The sequence below is a fragment of the Gossypium hirsutum genome, chromosome A11, assembly GCF_007990345.1.
Source record: "Gossypium hirsutum isolate 1008001.06 chromosome A11, Gossypium_hirsutum_v2.1, whole genome shotgun sequence".
Taxonomy (NCBI): Eukaryota; Viridiplantae; Streptophyta; class Magnoliopsida; order Malvales; family Malvaceae; genus Gossypium; species Gossypium hirsutum.
In genome coordinates, this window is record NC_053434.1 from 28,942,971 (window position 1) to 28,961,681 (window position 18,711).

Here is an 18,711-nt window from a genome sequence, read left to right on the forward strand (position 1 = left end):
ATGACTAGAATGATGGTTAAATCAAGGAGCTATTAGTACTCACAACACTAAAAGTATATCAATTTAAACTCTTAGCACATTTTAAGGTATCAAACACATGGAAATATTTTACCTGACAGCAATCTGGTTATATTTTCTGTTGGTCCATGAACAAAGAATCCAGACTAATGTTATGAAGCCTTGCAACAGCAAATGGTGTATAACAAAGTGTTCCACTCTGGTTTAAATCCTTGACAATATTATAACATCAAACAAAGACAATTAAGTTGAACAGACCAATATCATCACGATGCACTTTACCAAACCTATGATAAATATAAAATGCAATCAAATAATCAAAGTCTGATTTCTACTTTTCATGCTGTCCAATTTTACTTTTTGGGATTTTCACTTTAGCAAAATCGAAATCTTTTAGCAATTTAGTCAATCCAAGGTCTATTCTATATGTGTTTCCAAAAGTCCCCTTTTAAGTGTAACACAGTTTTTTATGCCTTAAGTATTAGTTCACAAGTCAACAAGGCCTCATGATTGAGCACCTAAGACCAAAGTAGAAGAATATTCAGTCATTAAAGGCCACGAAGAAATTGTCTAGTTGGCTCACAATTAGATCTAAGCAGATAAACAAGGCACCTGCAAACCAGAGTGATATTGCCCTTTGCTAGTTTTCTGAGTTCAGACAATGAAGGAATGAAATTATCACACAAAGAGAGAGGGAGGAGAGACCTTCTTTTGCCTTCTCAAAGCAATTGGATAGCAACTGGGAAACTCTCATCCGAATCTTAGCACATGAGTGAAAAGTTTGTCTTGCTTATGACTATCTGAAAACTCACAAATCCCAAAACGCGTGACCATCTGCATATACTCATATCCCACCCTTACCGCATTCATGCCTGATGCTCACCAAATCTATTCTCTTACCCTTGGATTTATTTGTCAAAAGTATATGAGAGCTAACCTTTCTTGGTAAGTTTATAAAGGCTTCCATGTCCCACTTTGTCTAAGTTGATTTCTCGCGGCAGATTCATATCTACAAGGAAAATCAGCATAGCCATTAATTTCATAAGCATTTTTCAACATTTTAGCTATGGACCACTAATGTGTATATTCATGTAACAGCCCTTAACGACTAAATATCTTTGTCTAAGTATCTGCTTATTGATCTAATTGTATATTAGTGTAACAGTAAAAGCATAGTAGAATTCTACAGAAAACCGTAGAAGAATATATTTTCTAGCAGCATCCCTGTCTAATCCTCCACCTAAATTTTCTATGGTACATGAACACTTCTATTCCAACTAAAGACAGATGAGAAAATATATAATTCAAACACTATCTTAAGTTTGAACACATCAAAAATATGCTACTGAAGTCAAATGAACTCATTATAGAACAAACTTAAGGCTCACAACAGAGTGAGATCCAAAATAGAATTCTCAATTATAAAATGCAGAAAAATCAATATACTTGGACGTACAAGTTTTATGAATCCTTTTACTTGTTCTATTATGAAAATCAAATTCAGCAAACACATTGCAAAGCAATTACACAATAAAGAATAAACCTACAGAAACTTATCAATACTAGCTGTAGCAGCGACCTTAAAATGTATGTTAATGATATGAACAAGGCATTTGCATTCAGCTGGTTTAATTGTTTTCCACGAAAGTAGAAACTGATTTACCAAGGCATTTTATGCTAATATATATAAAAAAGAACCTACATCTCTCTTCCGAAAAGCAGCCAAGAAAGCCCTAATGGTGAAAAGGCAACTAGCAAGATTAGTTCATATCAAATGCAAAGTATAATACCCATACTCCTTTTTCTCTAACAGTCCTGCTAAAACTGGATGATGGTTAACAGAAACCAGGAAACCATTACGGGCCTATCTCCATGGAAATCTCCAAAAACTAATTGAGGATTGCCAATCGTCGTGAAATGCAGTAGAAATCAGTTACAGGTCATTTTCCTGCATCTTCCTACTTAAAGTTTTAGGGGAGAGTTCATAAAAAAATCCACAGGGCCCTAGTGCAGTTAGAGGATTCATTTGGTTAAAGGTGGGAACGGTGCAATGAAACAGCTTAAGATGGAAGTTAACATTAATTCACACATCTGTTGAAATAAAGTTTCTCTCACTTTCAAGAAACTGCTGATCTCAGTGAAATATACTTATGCATTCCAGGAAACTTTTATCAAAGTGTTGGTTTATAAATCATATAATACATTGTCAGAAATTCAAATGTCTAATCAGATTAACAAAGCAACCGTCACATTCAATGCATCGTTCAAGTGGTGTTTTCCACTGATTTTGAGTTGCTCTACCTTCTAACTTTAAGCTGGCTAGATCAAGTGGCATACAGTTTTGCAACCATCTGATGAGAACCGAAGACCAAACTTAAAGTAAATAAAAGATATTGCCTGGCATATTCACTCAATAAAGAGAGAGCAGAAGTTAATAGAAAAGGATATGTGTGCACCCATGTGAATACTCCACATTCTAGGAAATTAAAACTCAAACGTGTAAGAAGAAACAGCACAAATGATAGATCCAAACATGTTGCATAAGGAGTTGACTGTGCCATTCTCCAAAGTTCAAATGTTAGTTATGTTGATTACATCATAATTACTATAAAAATACATGCAAGTTTGGAATAATGAGGGGCAAGTAATTACCATTTAGTATAACAATCAGTTTACGAGGAAGTGTAACATCATCCCAGGTATAATCAACAAAGCATTCAGATCCAAGAAACTCTGACTCTGATGAATTCTGGGAAATTTCCAATAATAATTATCAGTAACAAATTAATACATATGGATTGCCTTAATTGAGCATCAATTAATTAGACAGAATAAGTAACATGGACTCAAGCACAACCTTCTGATAGTAAGTGAGGATGCACCATGCAGATAATTCTCAATCCGATATGGTAGCTTGCTGCTGGTGTTTTGAACGCACTAAATTGTAAACCTCTCGACACAGAACTTCTGCAAATTCTGCAATCTTTGTCCTCTGCTGTCAACTGACTAGAAGCTTCTAAATTAGGAAAAACGTCCTAATGAAGTGATCATAATGGTCCTGACCATCAACTGAGACTCATCAACCGAAACTGAATATATAAAAAATATCAAAATCATTCATCTTTTGATGAATCTCAAATAAACTGTATCCGCTCTTGCCAATTTCTTTCTGCACAATAGTGCCACCGTCTACTGTATGGAAATCATGCCAGCTGGTCAACCTCACATCCAAACACCGAAAAGGGAAGAACAAAGAAAGTAAGAACTTGAAATGCATAAAAGAAAACTGCATCCTACATTGGGTACAGACCTCAAATACACTGACGAACAGTAATATTTCCTCTGACTCATTCAGCACAACGTGCCTTGGAGCAATTGTTATGTTTGTGAAGGAACAACACTATTCAAGGAAGGCGCAATAGATACCCCAAACTTGCAATATATTTCACTCCAGATCTTTCCGCTATCTCCAGACTTACTTCTGTAGGGCCTGAAGAGTATCCAAATCAATTGTGGTTCAGATGCAGGATTTTCGAATAACCTGAGATGCATCTTACAGGATCTGGCGACAGAGTGCACAAAAAGTTATAATCAATGAAGAAACCAAAATATCAAATACGCTCTGATCATAAAGGTAGATAACGAACTTAAATGCTAATATAACAGTTCCAAAAAATTTGCTTACCGCAAAAACCATGACCCTGTTGACTTTGGGGGTAAAAATAAACCTAATCAGGACGAATGCCCTCCATTTCATTCTGCAGATGTTCATGAATTACGCCATGAAGTATATAAGAAAGCATAACCCAGCACTTTAAGAATTTACAGAGATAGAAACTACCTAAACGGAGGCTCTGACCAAACAAAGAAGACATAGAGAATCGTATCATTCTTCAGATATATGGTATAAACATAGCTGTAACAGACAAATATTCAGCTAATACACATGCCTGGAACTGTAAACCATCCAAAAATCAATCGAATAAGAGAGGGCCAAATAAAACCACAGGAACTAAATCTAACAGATGTGAATACACCACTAACACCCCCACGTAGCTCACAGGCACATGGCAACCTACCAGGTCAGGTTGAAAAACAACATAACAAAACCTGGTCCATACATGTTAAGCACCAACCTAAAACAATGATAAAAGTGGAGGTACCAGCTTAATATAAGACCATAGAAACCTAATATCTAGCAGATGTGGGATAACACTTAATAGAACTTCTACAGCAAACAAAACTAAACATGATTAAAAAAAAAAAAGGAAAAAATGAAAACTCATTATACGTGTGCACCTCAGAAAATATATCATCAAGAAAAATTTAGAATATATCACATTTGCAAACAACCTCTAATATGCCTTGTATCCACGGGATAATCTTAAGGATGCAAAGTATTTTCCACCACAGAAATCCAGGTCAATGTCCAAGCAACGAACACCAGTCTTATGCTTCAGTAATTTCTTGACCCATTCTCCACTATTTACTGGTTTAGATGTTGAACTAAAAGCAGTTAATGAAACCAAAAAGTACATTATAGCAGGATTAGCATAAAAATCAACAGTTGATCTGCAAGGTAGAGTTGCCTCCTTCCCAATGTTGTCATGGCCAGTAGGGGTACATGAATCTGCAACAAGATGGAAGTTAAAAGAGTAAAAATAACATACATTATTGTCAAAAAACTCGCAGGTCATACTTGTCTCAGTCAAAAGCACGTGTATTTCTGAGTGCAGAAGATGGAAACCGCACAGTGGGGAGAATACAAATTTCTTTCTGCTCTTGTAGTGAAATTGGTGCATTTCTATTTTCAAGCCCATCCTTGGACTTATCAGGTTTCATGATAGGAACTTCTCTTCCAATGCTTTGAATTAAAAAGTGCATGTTAGAAACATGTCCAGCTGCAGATTTGACTGTACAGTAGGCCGTGCTAAAGGAACATTTCACTGATCCAACAGATAAAGCCTTTCGTACTTCATAGCTTAATTTATCAAAAATTCCAGAAAGGCGAATTGCCTTTCCACCTTTAATCTCATCTGACCACTCGACTGAAAGTGAAGTATCAGATTGTATCAAGTCATTTGACATTTCAGGTCTAAAAGAAAATAAGAAGTTACCTGCATGTTGTCACCAACCACATAAAGCTCATAAGATTTTGAAATGATTTCAGAGAATCACATGGAAAAAAGCAGAGTATTCCTTCACTCCTCACCTCCCCCAGCCAAAAAAAAAAAAACTTTTTTCTCTTTCTTCCCTCCTTTGTCCCAAAGCACTCAAAATATTGTCTTCACTATACTTAGCAAATAAACAATGGCAATAGGTAGAGAAAAAATTAAAAATTCTCCGCTAATGACGTCATCTACATAAAAGTTAACGTAATCAGGAGGAAACAGAAAATATAGAATAAAGACAACTCCATTTAGAGTTCTACAGTCATAAGTTTTTTTCTGGTTGAGCACCCTCCCTCCCTCCCTTCCCCTTCTTCCCCCAATTAATAAGGCAATTTCAGAGGAAAACAAAAGATCTTCGCTAATGACACTGTCATCTGCATAAAAATTAACTTAATCAGAGGAAAACATGAAATCTAGAATACATACAACTCCAGTTAGTGTTTTGCAGTCATAAGTTTATTCTGGCTCAGCACCGCCCCCCCCCCCTTTTTTTCCCCAATTGATAAGGCAAATTCAGTAAGTCACAGTTTTGAGTTTGATCTGAAGGCTAGCTACACTGACATATAATTCAAAACATCTAGAATACAGACAACTACATCTTTTAATGTGTCTATGTGTATTGTATGTGCATGTGCATGTGGGTTTATAATAAGCTTAAGATATATAATTATGAAAATACTCTCTAAAAAGTGATCTAATTTATCTAATTTATGAGGGAAGCTGACTACATGGAAAAGAAAGCAGTCTATTGTAGCCAGAAGAAGTGCAGAAGATGAAATTAGAGCAATGCCACAGACAACTCCAACTAGTGTTTACAGTCATAAGTTTATTCTGGTTGAGCACCCCCCCCCTTTTTTTTCCCCAATTGATAAGGCAAATTCAGTAAGTCACAGTTTTGAATTGATCTGAAGGCTAGCTATCCTGACATATAGTTCAAAATATCTATAATACAGACAACTAGATCTTTTTATGTGTCTATGTGTATGTGTATGTGTATGTGTATGTGCATGTGCCTGTGCATTTATAATAAGCTTAAGATATATAATTATGAAAATACTCTATTAAAAGTGGTCTAATTTATCTAATTTACGAGGGAAACTGACTACATGGCAAAGAAAGAAGCAGTGTATTGTAGCCAGAAGTAGTGCAGAAGATGAAATTAGAGCAATGTCACATTGCATTTGTGAGGGAATCTAATTAGAAAGGATGTTGAAAGAATTAAAGATCTCTCCAAGAAATTCCATGAAACATTTTGTGATAACAAAGCAGTTTATAAGCATTGCGAAAAGTCCCATTCAACATGATCAAACTAAATTCATGGAGATTGATTGCCACTTCATCAAGGAGAAGACAGAGAAGGACTTCTTAGGCTAGTCTACACATACACATGTCAGCAGACTGCACATTCTTACAAAGGCATTACCTCAAAACATTTCAAGAACTTGAAGTCGAACCTAGACATGATAGATATTCTAGCCCAGCTTAAGGGGAGTGTGGAATTCAAGGCATGGAAAAGAATAAATATTTTTCTCCGAAAGTTTCTCTTTCTCAACAGAAACAAAGAGAACATCAATCAAGCAGGTTCTTTAGTGCCTATCACCTTACAAAAAAGCATGCCTATGCCCAGCAAGTGTGCACCAAATCAAATGTGCCTAACCCAAAAGGATTTGATGCGCTTTTGCTCTTGAGCTAAGGTGCAAGGTCTAGGTGCACCTAAGAACACCTAGACAACAAGGTGATATCCCAAAAGAAATCCCTTATGTGTCAGAATAGTTAAAACTGAAGGGCTAGTCAAATGGAGAGAATAAATTAACTTAAGGCCAGGGAAGGGCAGCATGGCATTAGAATGCAACACAGATTAGACATTTACTAGTTTAAAACTATGTCCAAATAATTATGTTTAATTCATTCAAAGCTTCAACCAAACTGATGACACATAACCCCAAATGCATGTGCAAGAAAAAGGACATCTGTTCTTGAACAACTTTGGTAGACACATGACCAACCAAAGCCCAACCCCTCCAAGGTCATAATACATATTGTAAGAGCCTAACAAGGATACTGATAGAAAAGATGAGGATGTTCAATCACACCAAGCAAAGGAAAAATAAAGGATAGTAAAAAGGTAGATTTTAAACAGCAACATTAGCAACACATACCAACATTTAACGACATCAATGCTTTCCTAAATCCTCCAGACAAATGTATAGCATCAAATGAAGCCATGGAATCATCAAATGTATCACCAGCCTTTAAGGACATAGACGCAAACTCATCCTCCATTCTTTCAGGTCGTCTAATCCGTAGCTCAATAGACAATTAGTTTCATTCTGTATTCTGATTAATGGAGAAACTACTATCGACAAACCATCCTACAAACAATAATCAATGTCAAGAAAGATCAAGCAAAGAACAATATAATGCAGGCACATATATACATGTTTGCGTATATGTAACAAGGAGAACACTAATCTTAGCAATACCTTTTGTTTCCTTGAAATGTCAACCACAATGAACGGACCAGGGTAAGATTTGAATCTGTCCAAAGATGGTAGTAGACAAGAAACAAAGATAAAAGTCCAGTTAAGATCTATATAGAAGGCAAATGAATTTAATTCTTGAATCATCTTTGCTAGCAAGCAGGACATTCTCAAAGAACCAGCTAAAATTTAGAAATGAAAGACCACTAATTCAAACCTCAAAATAAACACTTCAACCTACCACAAACTATTTCCACATACCAGCCTTGTAAAACTTGACTCAGTCTCCATCTCAGAGATGCATCTGCTTAATTGAATTTTGCTTCAATTTTTTACTAATTGCAAGTTACAACCTCATAGAAACCAAGAAGCTCCATTTAATTTCACGTTTTTAAACCCCCCCCCAAACAAAAAAAAAAAAAAAGAAACCAAGAAGGAAAACAAAATCTGCCTCACAAACTTTCTTTTCCAAAATAAAACGACAGAACTTTTTTCTCTCATATATACCATATTATATGCTGTCATAATTCAAAGTTAGATGAATATTACATTGATATGCATAGTTGAATAGAAAACTATATTGGTAACACACACTGCATCCATTGCATAAATCTGTAAAATTTCATGCATAGTAACACACATGAATTTAGCTGTAATACCCCAGACAGTCTTATTCAGAAATGTAAGACATAACCAGAGAATCAGAGATTATGAATTCCTTTCTTCTTTTTCCTATTTCTTCTCCTAGAAAAACTTTGAGATTTAACTGATCACCTCAAACAAGGTTACGATTGGGTCAACAGTTAGATGGATCCATATCCAGAGCAAATTTAGGTTAAATATAGCATGTTCAATTCTATTTAGTGGATACTAAGATGCTACTTCTAGAGTCTTCTGACTCATCACAGAGAAAAAGAAACCACCTCTGTAAAACTCTTCAAAGAAGTTGCATGGTGAAGGTAGCAGATTCACATACCTTGAAGTGATAATATGCGTGTTCTCCAAGAAAGTACTTGAGCTCCTAGAAGAGAAAGATGAACTGGTGAAGTTGTAAATAAACCAGGAACAGAAAGCTGGATTGAAACAACCGGTTCTGTTTCTGGAGGTTGACTTTCAAAAGCTGAGAGCCTGACAAACATGCATAGAGCAAGATCAACTAATGAATAAAGAACGCTAACCTCAAACACCCAAAAGAATAAAATATGCATAAATTAAATGAAAAGGCACACGTGCATTACAAATAAATATATAAGTTCTGTATGGAAAAACTCATAACAAAGGTTAATAGTACCAACAAAAAATTAAGTCATACAAGAAAAGAACTACCAATTTAAAACAAAGCAGGAATCTAATTTCAGCAAAAAGACCTGTAAGCAAGAAGAAGTATGGCTAGTGCAGTACAAGGATACCTTAGAAAAATGGAAGGAGACTGTTTCCTGCCCACCGTCACACTTTGGTTACCAGAGAAGCGACAAAGAAGGTTCAAACCTGTCTGGTTTTCTACCTGCCGTAATAGAAATGATTATAATTAAGAAAAAGATTCAGTGGTAGAACAATCTTGGATGGATGGCAGGAGGGAGAATGAATTGGTGGGTTGATGTAACCATTTACCCCAACCAGTCTTTGCTTGAATTTAATTAATGAAAACTATTTGATATTATGAATCTAGTAATGCAAGAAATGGTGATCGCAGAAATTCCATCCAGTATCAGTTTTTGATATAGCTTGATATACTCTTCCATCAGATACAAGATTGAATTGAGAGAAGACGTATCAATCCCCAAATGATTTTTCTACCAGTTAAGCTGCTTAAAGAAGAGAGAGAACTATACAAGAATGGCAACCTGACCTTGCAGCAGTTGGCCAGAATCATCGAGCTTCTCAGGGAAAAAGGACCAGCCAAATTTAATTTTCCGACCACAAAAAGAAGAATGTCCAAGGAAAGCTCAGTTAGAGATATCTCCAACTGCCAAAAAGCCAGAGCATTGTTGTTGAGCATGTCATTAAAAGTAAGAGGAATAATCAAAGAAATATTATATAGAATATAAAACTCCAGACCTCTTTCGTTCTACAATAGACATGGACAGGCACACCATGTTGATTTTGGGGACTAGAACGATAGAAAGTACATATTTCAACAGGGTGAAGAAAATCTCTCCTGCAACAAACAGAAGGTAGGAAATGACTGAACACATTTAAATGGAAGATTAATTTCAGTGAAAGAAAAATGCTATAAAAATTAACTATTCCCTTTAAGTTATGAGAAAAACACTCACCAGAAGTTTGCCTGAGCATCAAAATGTTGAAGCAAAGCCTTTGAGGTGCTTATAACTCTGATTTTAGTGGAAAGAATTTGTAAAGTTATTTGAGTATCAAAGATGCAAGCATGAAGGAGAGGAAACCTGTCATTTGCATCTGAAAGTTCATGGAAGATGGTTAAAGAAACTTTGTCAATACTAATACCAATGCAAGGCAGATTTCCTCTCTGCCCGTAGCTTCTCTTTCCATCTTCATGTGCTCCAAGATTTATCTCAGTTTCAGCAACATCTTGTGCAACAGACATATCACTTAACACTTTGAACTTGAGTGGATTTCCAGGCTTTTTGACAAACACTGGAACCCTATCATTGAAAGCAACAGCACAGTCATTCTTCTTGTTCACCAGGTAAAAAGTGTTTCTAAGCACACAATTGTAAGGCTCCCAGTCAATGTCACCATCATAAGTTGGTTGATAAAAAAGAACTCTCCAAAGTGACCAAGCATTATCAGAGGTGCTGGAGAGCTCAACAAAACCTGACCCTGGTTTAGAATTTAATCGCAATGGCTCTCCTGAGTTGTCCTTAGCATGCAGTGATATTAAGGAGAACCACAAAACTGACGACTTCCATTTCCTTTGTTTGTGGTACTTGACCTGTACATATTGTCGCAGTTGCATATATAATCAATCATAAATGCTTTAGAAAGACTTGACATTAACAATTAATAAATCTACCCAAGGGGGAATGGTCCATGAAAGTTATGCTATTGCCTTAATTAATCATAAGGGATAATCCTTCTCAACATGTGCTAATAACAGTAACCAAATAAGAAATAGCTGATAATAACTATTTACATATTTCAACAAAATATCTGACAATAACAGGGATAACAAATAAAGGGAGAAGACACAAATATTTAGTAATTAACAAATTGAAATGGCAGAACATCTGGCATAAAAGCATTATTAAGAAAATAAGAAAAATTGAGATCTTAACCTTTTAAAGCTAAACATTTAGTTGCACAGAACCCTTAATTGTGCATCAGCATGCATAAAGATATGTCTTTTCATATAAAATACAAGCAAACAAAATGTTATTTTAAGAAGCTGGCATGAACACAGCCAGTTTATGGAAAATGTAGTATTATACCCTGAAAAGAGCCCTTTCTCCAACAAAAGAATAGTGAACAGAACCTCCTATAGCATACTTATTTTCTCCACCTTCAACTGTGAAGTAAAGATGCTGATGTACATCTTGAATAGCAACAATGGCCCCTGGGCATATAATGAGTAATAATTAGTACAAGATAAACAAAATTTGCAAGCAACAGACATAAGACAGTCAGAAAATAAAATACCATTAGGGATCCTCGCCTCAAAATCATTGTCATCTGGTGTGTTATAAGACCAGTTCCTTTGCACAGATTGACCAGTTGAGCCTTTGAGAGATAACCCAGAGAAGGATGAGACCATGGATAGAATCATCTGATTTGCAAAGAAGGTTAGATCCAGCAACATGAATCTTAGCAGTTTCAGTCAGAAACAAGGTAGGAGTAGGCTATACTGATGGCATCTGACAAAGACATCAGGTGCATGAAAGTTTATGGTAGAAAGAGGAAAAGCTAAGAATTTCTTACCTCTAGTTCAGACAACGAAAATTTCATATCAAAACCTGAAACAGAACCACTGCCAACCCAAACCTGTATTGGGTCCAAAGGTATAACTTTGCCCTTCTCAACTGATAAAGAAGCAGTTAAATGTTTCAAGATATATCCTTGATGACGCAAGCAAAATGCCCCCTCAGAAACAGAAGCTCTAGGGTAACTGTCATCAATCCGAAAACTGCCATCACGCTGAAATGCTACAGCAGATTCTCCAGATAAACGCTGAGAAGGTAAATTTGACTGGGCAGAAGAGAAATTAAGAACTTGGATTTCATCTTCTCCAATTTGTCGAATGTCTTGAGAAAAGACTGATAACCGGGAAAGCTTAAGCATAAACTTCTGTTGCATATTATCCAAATCAAGGTTCAGAATAAGATCAAGCTCCAATACAAATTCCCGAATATGACCTGCGTAAGCAGACTAACTATTGAAAGAAATATTGATGGTCAAAACATCCAACTAAAGAAGGGATTTACTTACATGATTCACTTTCAACAACAAGAGCAAGAGAAAACTGAGAGACATCAAAATTAAAAGCTTCAGGCAGTCCCCATTTGACTTGCTGAGATGTAAGTAGCATCTCTTGGGCATGTCCACCAACAAAATGATCAAGTGCAGGTCGTGGCATGCTCCTCGCAGTCGATTTCACAATAGACAATGCATTTTTAATGTGATGTAGGTAGGAAGCAGAGCACTGGATAAACATTGCCAAAGCTTCTGTTTCAAGGCAAAGAAAACCATCCTGCCCATCATGTGTTATTCGTCATAACATGATTGAACCAAATAAAATTTTCAAAGGCATAAATTATGTCAAACGTAGGGTGTCCAAATCATGCACTATCCCCTATATTTAACTATTCCAAAATCATAGAGCAAAAGATGGTTCCAAATATATTGCATGAGCAAGTGAAAACATAAAAGAAACATTAATTTTCTATAAAATTTGCACCTGGATCCCCCATGCAATTGCCTGGGATTTTGCCCCAACATGAAGAGATGACCGAAGCTTATTTACTTTTTGTGCGCCAATCAGAATATTTTTCACTGAACACCTTGTCACAAAAACTTCAGCCACTTCCATTTTCATGAATATCCAATGGCTTGAGGCAGGCACTGAGACATTTGAAGTAAATCCCAACTTTTTAAGAAAATCAGGAGACTGTACACTTGGCTGCAGCTCACTGCTAAAAGATGTATCTTCCGCCATATTCGATGTACTAGCCTCAGAAGTAGAAACATCTAGCATCTCATTCACACTAGCTGAAGTGGAATTCTGAGGCATACTCAATAATAAAGTAAATATGCAATGAGATAGAAATATCTCATATAAGCAATTGTGTGAACAAAGAAGGAACGCTCTAAATGCAGAGCGATTAAACCTTTTTTTATGTACTCCTGGTATCTGACGATCACAGATTGAATTCCTGATAAATCAATGAGTAATTCCAATTTCATTTCTTCATATAATATGTCAAAACACATTTGAGGGAGTGAAATCCAAATACCACAATCAGATAAGTTATCCGCAGCTGAATTTGTGCTACTAGCGGCACCAAAAACCATCTTAGAACCCCTTGCTTTATTCCTGATCCTAGAACCACAGAGAAAGATATCCATCGACTTGAGTTTAATGATGCCATTAATTAAAAACGTGTTATTACACATCAAAGGTGTCGCTATTGAAAGCTCTTCATCCTCGGTAGCCCCAGAAACTCTATAGTGTCTCAACATTTGGAAGGATTCGTTAGCAGGTGAACCAAAGTTGTTACAAATATGTGATAAATCAGACAACAAACCAGTTAGAGCCTGGAAAAGGGAACATTTAACTGTCATTAATTTGTATAAGTTAAGAAAGCATGTAAACGAAACAAAGGAATAATAAAGTATTCAACTTGAATATTAAGGAAAAGAAACAAGGATAATAGACAGATGCAAATAAAAACTACTTCAAGTGCATCTAACGAGTTGTTAAGACTTAAGATAAGTAATGCTCCAAAAATTATAATTGCAGTAGTAATAATTATCTTGTATTTTCCATTAAAAACAGCAAAACTATCACAATCACAAAAGAAATTAATTCATGTCTAAAAATAATAGGAGGGTAAAAGCCAATCAGACAACAAAGGTTGAAAAGAATCACCTGAAAGCAAGCACACAACTCATCCATAAATAATAACAGCGCAAATCCCATGGCCAGCCCATAAAAAGCAGTTGAAAAAGCAATAGAGCTTGTGCTAAACGAATGAGCACACTGCCTGAGACAGATACATGATACTTAGTCATCAAAAAGTTTTATACTAAGGACCGTGATTGATAATACAATTGAAAATTGCATAGCATAAAAATAACTGAATTGATGGTGTAAGAGAGGGATAAGAGAAGGGAATCAAGATAAATGATTCACAAATATTTTAGGGAGAGTGAGGGTGTGACAGAAAGATGGGCAGAAACAAATTATTGGCCAAGGAGATGCCATGTCAGTTAAGAATCATAAGGCTTTCAAGAGATGTGTATTGCTCGACACAATCCATATACTTTTAAAGGAAGCATATTATGCTAACTTCTCACAAATAAAAAATTTAGCACAAAATTCACAATTAAGGGAAACGAACAAAAAAAATCAATAGTGTTCATACCTAGATGCACCTCAGCATATACAACGTTATTCCAGTAATTAAATTTTTTATGGGAAATAAAATCAATAGAATAAACATCATTGAATCATTTGCTTTAAAAGTTGAATAGGCCAACAGTACCCTATGATATTCATAAAAAAAAGTTCATGAGACCAGCAAAATATGAATAATTATAAAGGTCGCGGAGTCAGCTGAAAATTCACTCCGTGCATAATACTTTAGGTGAAAGAAACTTCAAAATGTACATAATATTTTATTAACATCAAACAATTAACAAATGTAATTGCATGATCAATTAAAACCAAATCATAATTATAGTCAACAAACGAAATCAAGTATTTTCCACCAACCAAATATTGAAGTTTGCTTAGGTTGAGTAACCAGCAGCCAAACAAACAGGCCTTCAAGTTGAATTCGATATGAAAAGACATTGGTGAATTTAAGGAAGCAGCCATAAATTTTCAATACTTATATAAGATAATGCAAGGCTAAAATCCCTACCTGAAGGATGAAAATCGAAATGTTATGGGATCCAATACAAATATTTGGTTTTTGTGTCTGTCTACAGTGTCCTCCAAGTAAGCCAGCAAACCATTGAGTTTCAGACAGAAATGAAGTGAATTTGCATCCTTAGATGTATACTTATTATTTTCCAGTTTCGGCATATCAAGTATCTTAGGCTCCTGCAACCTGAGGCACTCAGGATATTCATCATCCTGCTCTGTGAAGGCATGTATAGGTGCCAAATCAGACTTTGAACTTGGCCAAACAACAACTTCAATATCATGGATATCAAATCCAAGGTGAAAATCATCCTCATTAACTACAAGGTTGTTCACACCTTCATTTGCATTCCTTGGTCCGGTCTTCCTCGATGAGAGTTGGATGCAAGGACCAGCTATAAGCACTCCTATTTGAATGCATTTCCCAGGAAGCATTCTCATAAAGAACTTCTTTATTTTACTAGAATAGCACTCATATTTATTTTCCCAACTATCCTCTGGCTGGTGCACAGTAGTATTTTGAGGAGGATATGGAAGATCCCTGGCATTCTCATTTCCTCGAGTCCAGTGTAGAGCATGTTGTATCTGCCTAAGAAGCATGACAACTGATATCACTGATAAATATTGCAATGCTATGTTGAACTTTCCCACTGTCAGATTGCATTTCCAAAGCCCAGAACCTAGCTTTATCAAATCTGGATGTCTCAAAAAGCTTTTCATCTCAAAAAGAAGCTGTGGACTTCGAGGACACTTGATTTCACTTTCTTCAAACTGCTCGCAATCTCTTATCCAATCCAAGCACATTTTTCCTATAAAATTTTCTAGACATGGGTCACACCCACCTTCAGCATGATTGATGGTACTGGATTTATTGCTTTCTGAGAAGAGAAAGATTTTTGCGGGCTCACCATGCAGAATAACTTTCAAATTCTTAACTCTCTCATTTTCTTCTCCAACAGAACTGATGAAATACTTCACTTTTACTTTTCCACAGGAAAAAGATAATGTCTGTTTAAAGATGTCTTTTGTGTACATGAGTAAAAACACTTTAATAGAGAGACGGAATAAAAAACCATCTGAATATGAGATCCCAATACGTGTTTTCACTTTTTCATTAAGAGGCTCGACTGCACTCATTGAAGAAAGGGTAATGTAAATTTTCCCAAGACTTAAAATGAAGCGGAAGCGTGAATAAGAATTCTCAGAAACATTTCCCAAGTGTCTGGCAAACAATTCATCTTGCTTTGCATATCTCCTCCAAAAGAGAAGGTGCTCTAATGGCTGTATTTTTTGCATAACTTTCTGAACAAAGGTTTTGAAATGAGCACTAACAGAGGGTTCTGAGTAATTTTCAGGCTGTTCACCACTTGACAAAGCCTTATATCGAGCTATTTTCCGAGCCTGTGCAATAGCTTCTGCAGGTAGCTCTTTCTCAATGTCAAAAATCACCTCCCAATAGTGCTTAGCAGATTTCAAAATTACCTTGTCTCTTAGCATCTTAATATCAGGTCTTTCCAATAAGTGATTAGGGGAATATTGAATCAGCGACAATAAATACTCATAGTGATTCACATAATGCATCCACAAACTAGTAAGGCTAACTAGCTTGTACCATGATAATTTGGGAGATGAAATTACATGGCCTATTTTAATTGCTGCTATTCTCCATAGATACCGGCCACTCCTTACTCGCTTGAATTCTTTTGAAGGCACTTTACTAACTTCCATGAAAACAGGAAAATCAACCGGAGAAAATGAGAAACTTAATTCTGAAGCACGAAGATTGAACTCAACAAGTTCAAGATCATTTAACTTGATGCAAGTAACCAGTGCAGTGGAGGAACAAACATGGTTAATTTGATTGCTTTTCTTATATCCTATCTTAAAGGAACTACCACTTACAACCAAAGATCCCTCCTTCAGAGGTAGAAAGAGAACATTAACAAGACCCTTGCAAAGGCATCCATGAACAAAATGTAGAGATTCTGCATTAAGCTTCTCTAAATCCAACAGGTATACAAAGGAATCGTCTAAAGTGGGAAATTGTACTTGCAAATTAATACCAAGTATCTGTAGACGGCAATGTTGGAGAATGAGATTCAAAAAAGAAGACTGAAACCGATTTCTCCCACAAGTAGTAGCCAAGATTGCTTCCAAAATATCATGCAGAGCACTACCCTGGTAAGGAAGAAAGCCTAAGTTACTTTGGCCAAGATTAACACATCAAGTAGTAAGAAAAGAATCCTTAACTACAACGAGATAACTGATTTAATAATTTACCATCCAACTCAAACACTATGAAGCAAAAAGATGTTAAACTATTAGTTTAAAAGTAATTATGCAATGAGCAACAAGTTTAACAGTGTAAAATTGAAATAAGGGTTTTTGCTAACAAGTGCCCTTAGGGCACTCATTAAGGTTAGTTAATATACTATCTATAGTAATTATATTATATTAAATGCAGTAGTTGACATCTTTATTCTTGTTAATGCATGGCTGAAAATGTTAGGATATATAGTAACCTTGAAGAGTAACCTCAGAACATCAGTCAGCAAAATCCTGGAAGTAAAGGCATCTCTATCACGATTCAAGGAGTTAATTTTAACATAAACTCAGTACTAAAAAAAGAATGAATAATGCTACTTACTCCGCCACTCTTGTCCCAACTATAACAGTTAACAACCCCGGATGGAACATACAGTTAGGCATTACCAATTCCGTTGATGAGTTTAGTCATTCATAGCAAAAACAGCAGAGCTTTACTGCTTCTTATTGTCACTAAGGTGCAACATAGAAAGATGGTTTCGTACTAGACAATAAAAATTTAAACAAAATAATGCCAAAAATGGGGGGAGGGGAACCTCGGGATCTATCAGGGATAAATCCTTCTTCAAACTCTCTAACGCTGCATTACTCGAATTTCGCACTTTTGCAGTACCTTCCTCTTCCATTTCCCTTTAAAAAAACACGACACAATTATTTTTTTTTTCATATTAACGAACAAAAGGTGCAAAGTTGTGACGTTGCTTACTCAAGCGACATAGTAACCTTGACTCCACGAGCTTCGAAAACGAAGGCAGAATCTGACCAATTTGAGAATCGAACAACGAACTCCTCGATAACGAATTCTTTGAAAAGAACCGCGAAGATGAGAAATACTGATACCGGTTTTTGGCGACGGCGGTGGAATTTATGAACCCTAACTGGAGGTCTAGCTCGAGATCTTGTTCCAGCCATGGACGAAGCAAAGATGATAGTATCCGTTTAATGAAGTTATTGAAGAACATTTCCTTGAGGATTTCGGTTACTTGAAGCGGGTTAAGTTGATCAATGTTTCTTCTATTGGACAAATAAGAGGATTTTCGCGAGAAACGAACGGAAAATTCATTTTATGATGAGAGGAGAGAGCAAGAAAGTTCGATTATATCACCAGATTGAACAAACATGCGCACTCAGCATTTGTCTCCATCTGCAAATTAAATTTTAGGCGTTATCCTTTTCTTGTGTTTTGACGTTTTCCAACGAGAAAGTGAGCAAATCCCACGGATTTATGGTATTTAATATCAAATATATATTCAATAAAGTTATATTTTAAAAGATTTAATATAATTTTGAAATTAAAATAATAATTGATAACTAAGATTCATTAAAAAATTTAAGAGTATCTGAAAGTCTTTTTAGTTGAATTTAATTTTGTAAGAAATATGTTTGTTTTTTATTAGAATTACTATTTGTTATGTTGATAGTGTATTTTTTATTCTAGAAGTAACTTTAATAAATTGTTATATATATATATATATCTTTTCTTTAAATTTTTTTTAATATTTTACTATAACTTTATAACACACTTATTAACCTTATGTTTTTATTTATAGAGTTTAAAAATTGCATTTACAGTACACAAATATTTTTCCTTTTTATTATGTTTTAAAACCTTTGTTTCCTAAAAAACTTGTAATTTTTACATAGTTTTAAATGAAAT

At 35.5% G+C, this 18,711-nt stretch overlaps 2 protein-coding genes and 2 long non-coding RNA genes across 8 annotated transcripts; all 4 read right to left on the minus strand.

Annotated features, from left to right (window-relative positions):
* Positions 1–986: 986 nt before the first annotated feature.
* LOC121209894 (uncharacterized) lies at positions 987–2,895 on the minus strand. Its single transcript, XR_005905060.1, has 3 exons — positions 2,876–2,895; positions 2,671–2,767; positions 987–1,027 (listed from the first exon to the last, which is right to left on the minus strand). It is a non-coding gene; the product is annotated as an uncharacterized lncRNA (long non-coding RNA).
* A 1,616-nt stretch (positions 2,896–4,511) lies between these two features.
* On the minus strand, positions 4,512–4,770 carry LOC121209893 (uncharacterized). Its single transcript, XR_005905059.1, has 2 exons — positions 4,718–4,770; positions 4,512–4,648 (listed from the first exon to the last, which is right to left on the minus strand). It is a non-coding gene; the product is annotated as an uncharacterized lncRNA (long non-coding RNA).
* A 3,852-nt stretch (positions 4,771–8,622) lies between these two features.
* LOC121209892 (uncharacterized) lies at positions 8,623–12,872 on the minus strand. 4 transcript variants are annotated; one of them, XM_041081782.1, is made up of 10 exons: positions 12,540–12,872; positions 12,071–12,332; positions 11,564–11,997; positions 11,285–11,411; positions 11,077–11,201; positions 9,946–10,580; positions 9,728–9,827; positions 9,519–9,635; positions 9,079–9,173; positions 8,623–8,797 (listed from the first exon to the last, which is right to left on the minus strand). In XM_041081782.1, exons 1-10 carry the CDS (start codon positions 12,870–12,872, stop codon positions 8,638–8,640), a joined length of 2,388 nt encoding a protein of 795 aa, XP_040937716.1. In that variant the 3' UTR covers positions 8,623–8,637. The 4 variants fall into 4 exon arrangements, with proteins under 4 accessions (XP_040937716.1, XP_040937717.1, XP_040937719.1 ...); XM_041081783.1 differs by having other exon boundaries at positions 12,071–12,307; positions 12,540–12,672; XM_041081785.1 differs by lacking the exon at positions 12,540–12,872 and having other exon boundaries at positions 11,564–11,929; positions 12,071–12,324.
* Positions 12,873–12,874: 2 nt separating this feature from the next.
* Positions 12,875–18,253, minus strand: LOC121209891 (uncharacterized). Of its 2 annotated transcripts, none has more exons than XM_041081780.1 (5): positions 17,761–18,253; positions 17,591–17,684; positions 14,728–16,907; positions 13,731–13,845; positions 12,875–13,396 (listed from the first exon to the last, which is right to left on the minus strand). In XM_041081780.1, exons 1-5 carry the CDS (start codon positions 17,964–17,966, stop codon positions 12,875–12,877), a joined length of 3,117 nt encoding a protein of 1,038 aa, XP_040937714.1. In that variant the 5' UTR covers positions 17,967–18,253. The 2 variants fall into 2 exon arrangements, with proteins under 2 accessions (XP_040937714.1, XP_040937715.1); XM_041081781.1 differs by having other exon boundaries at positions 13,227–13,396; positions 13,731–13,841.
* Positions 18,254–18,711: the final 458 nt, after the last annotated feature.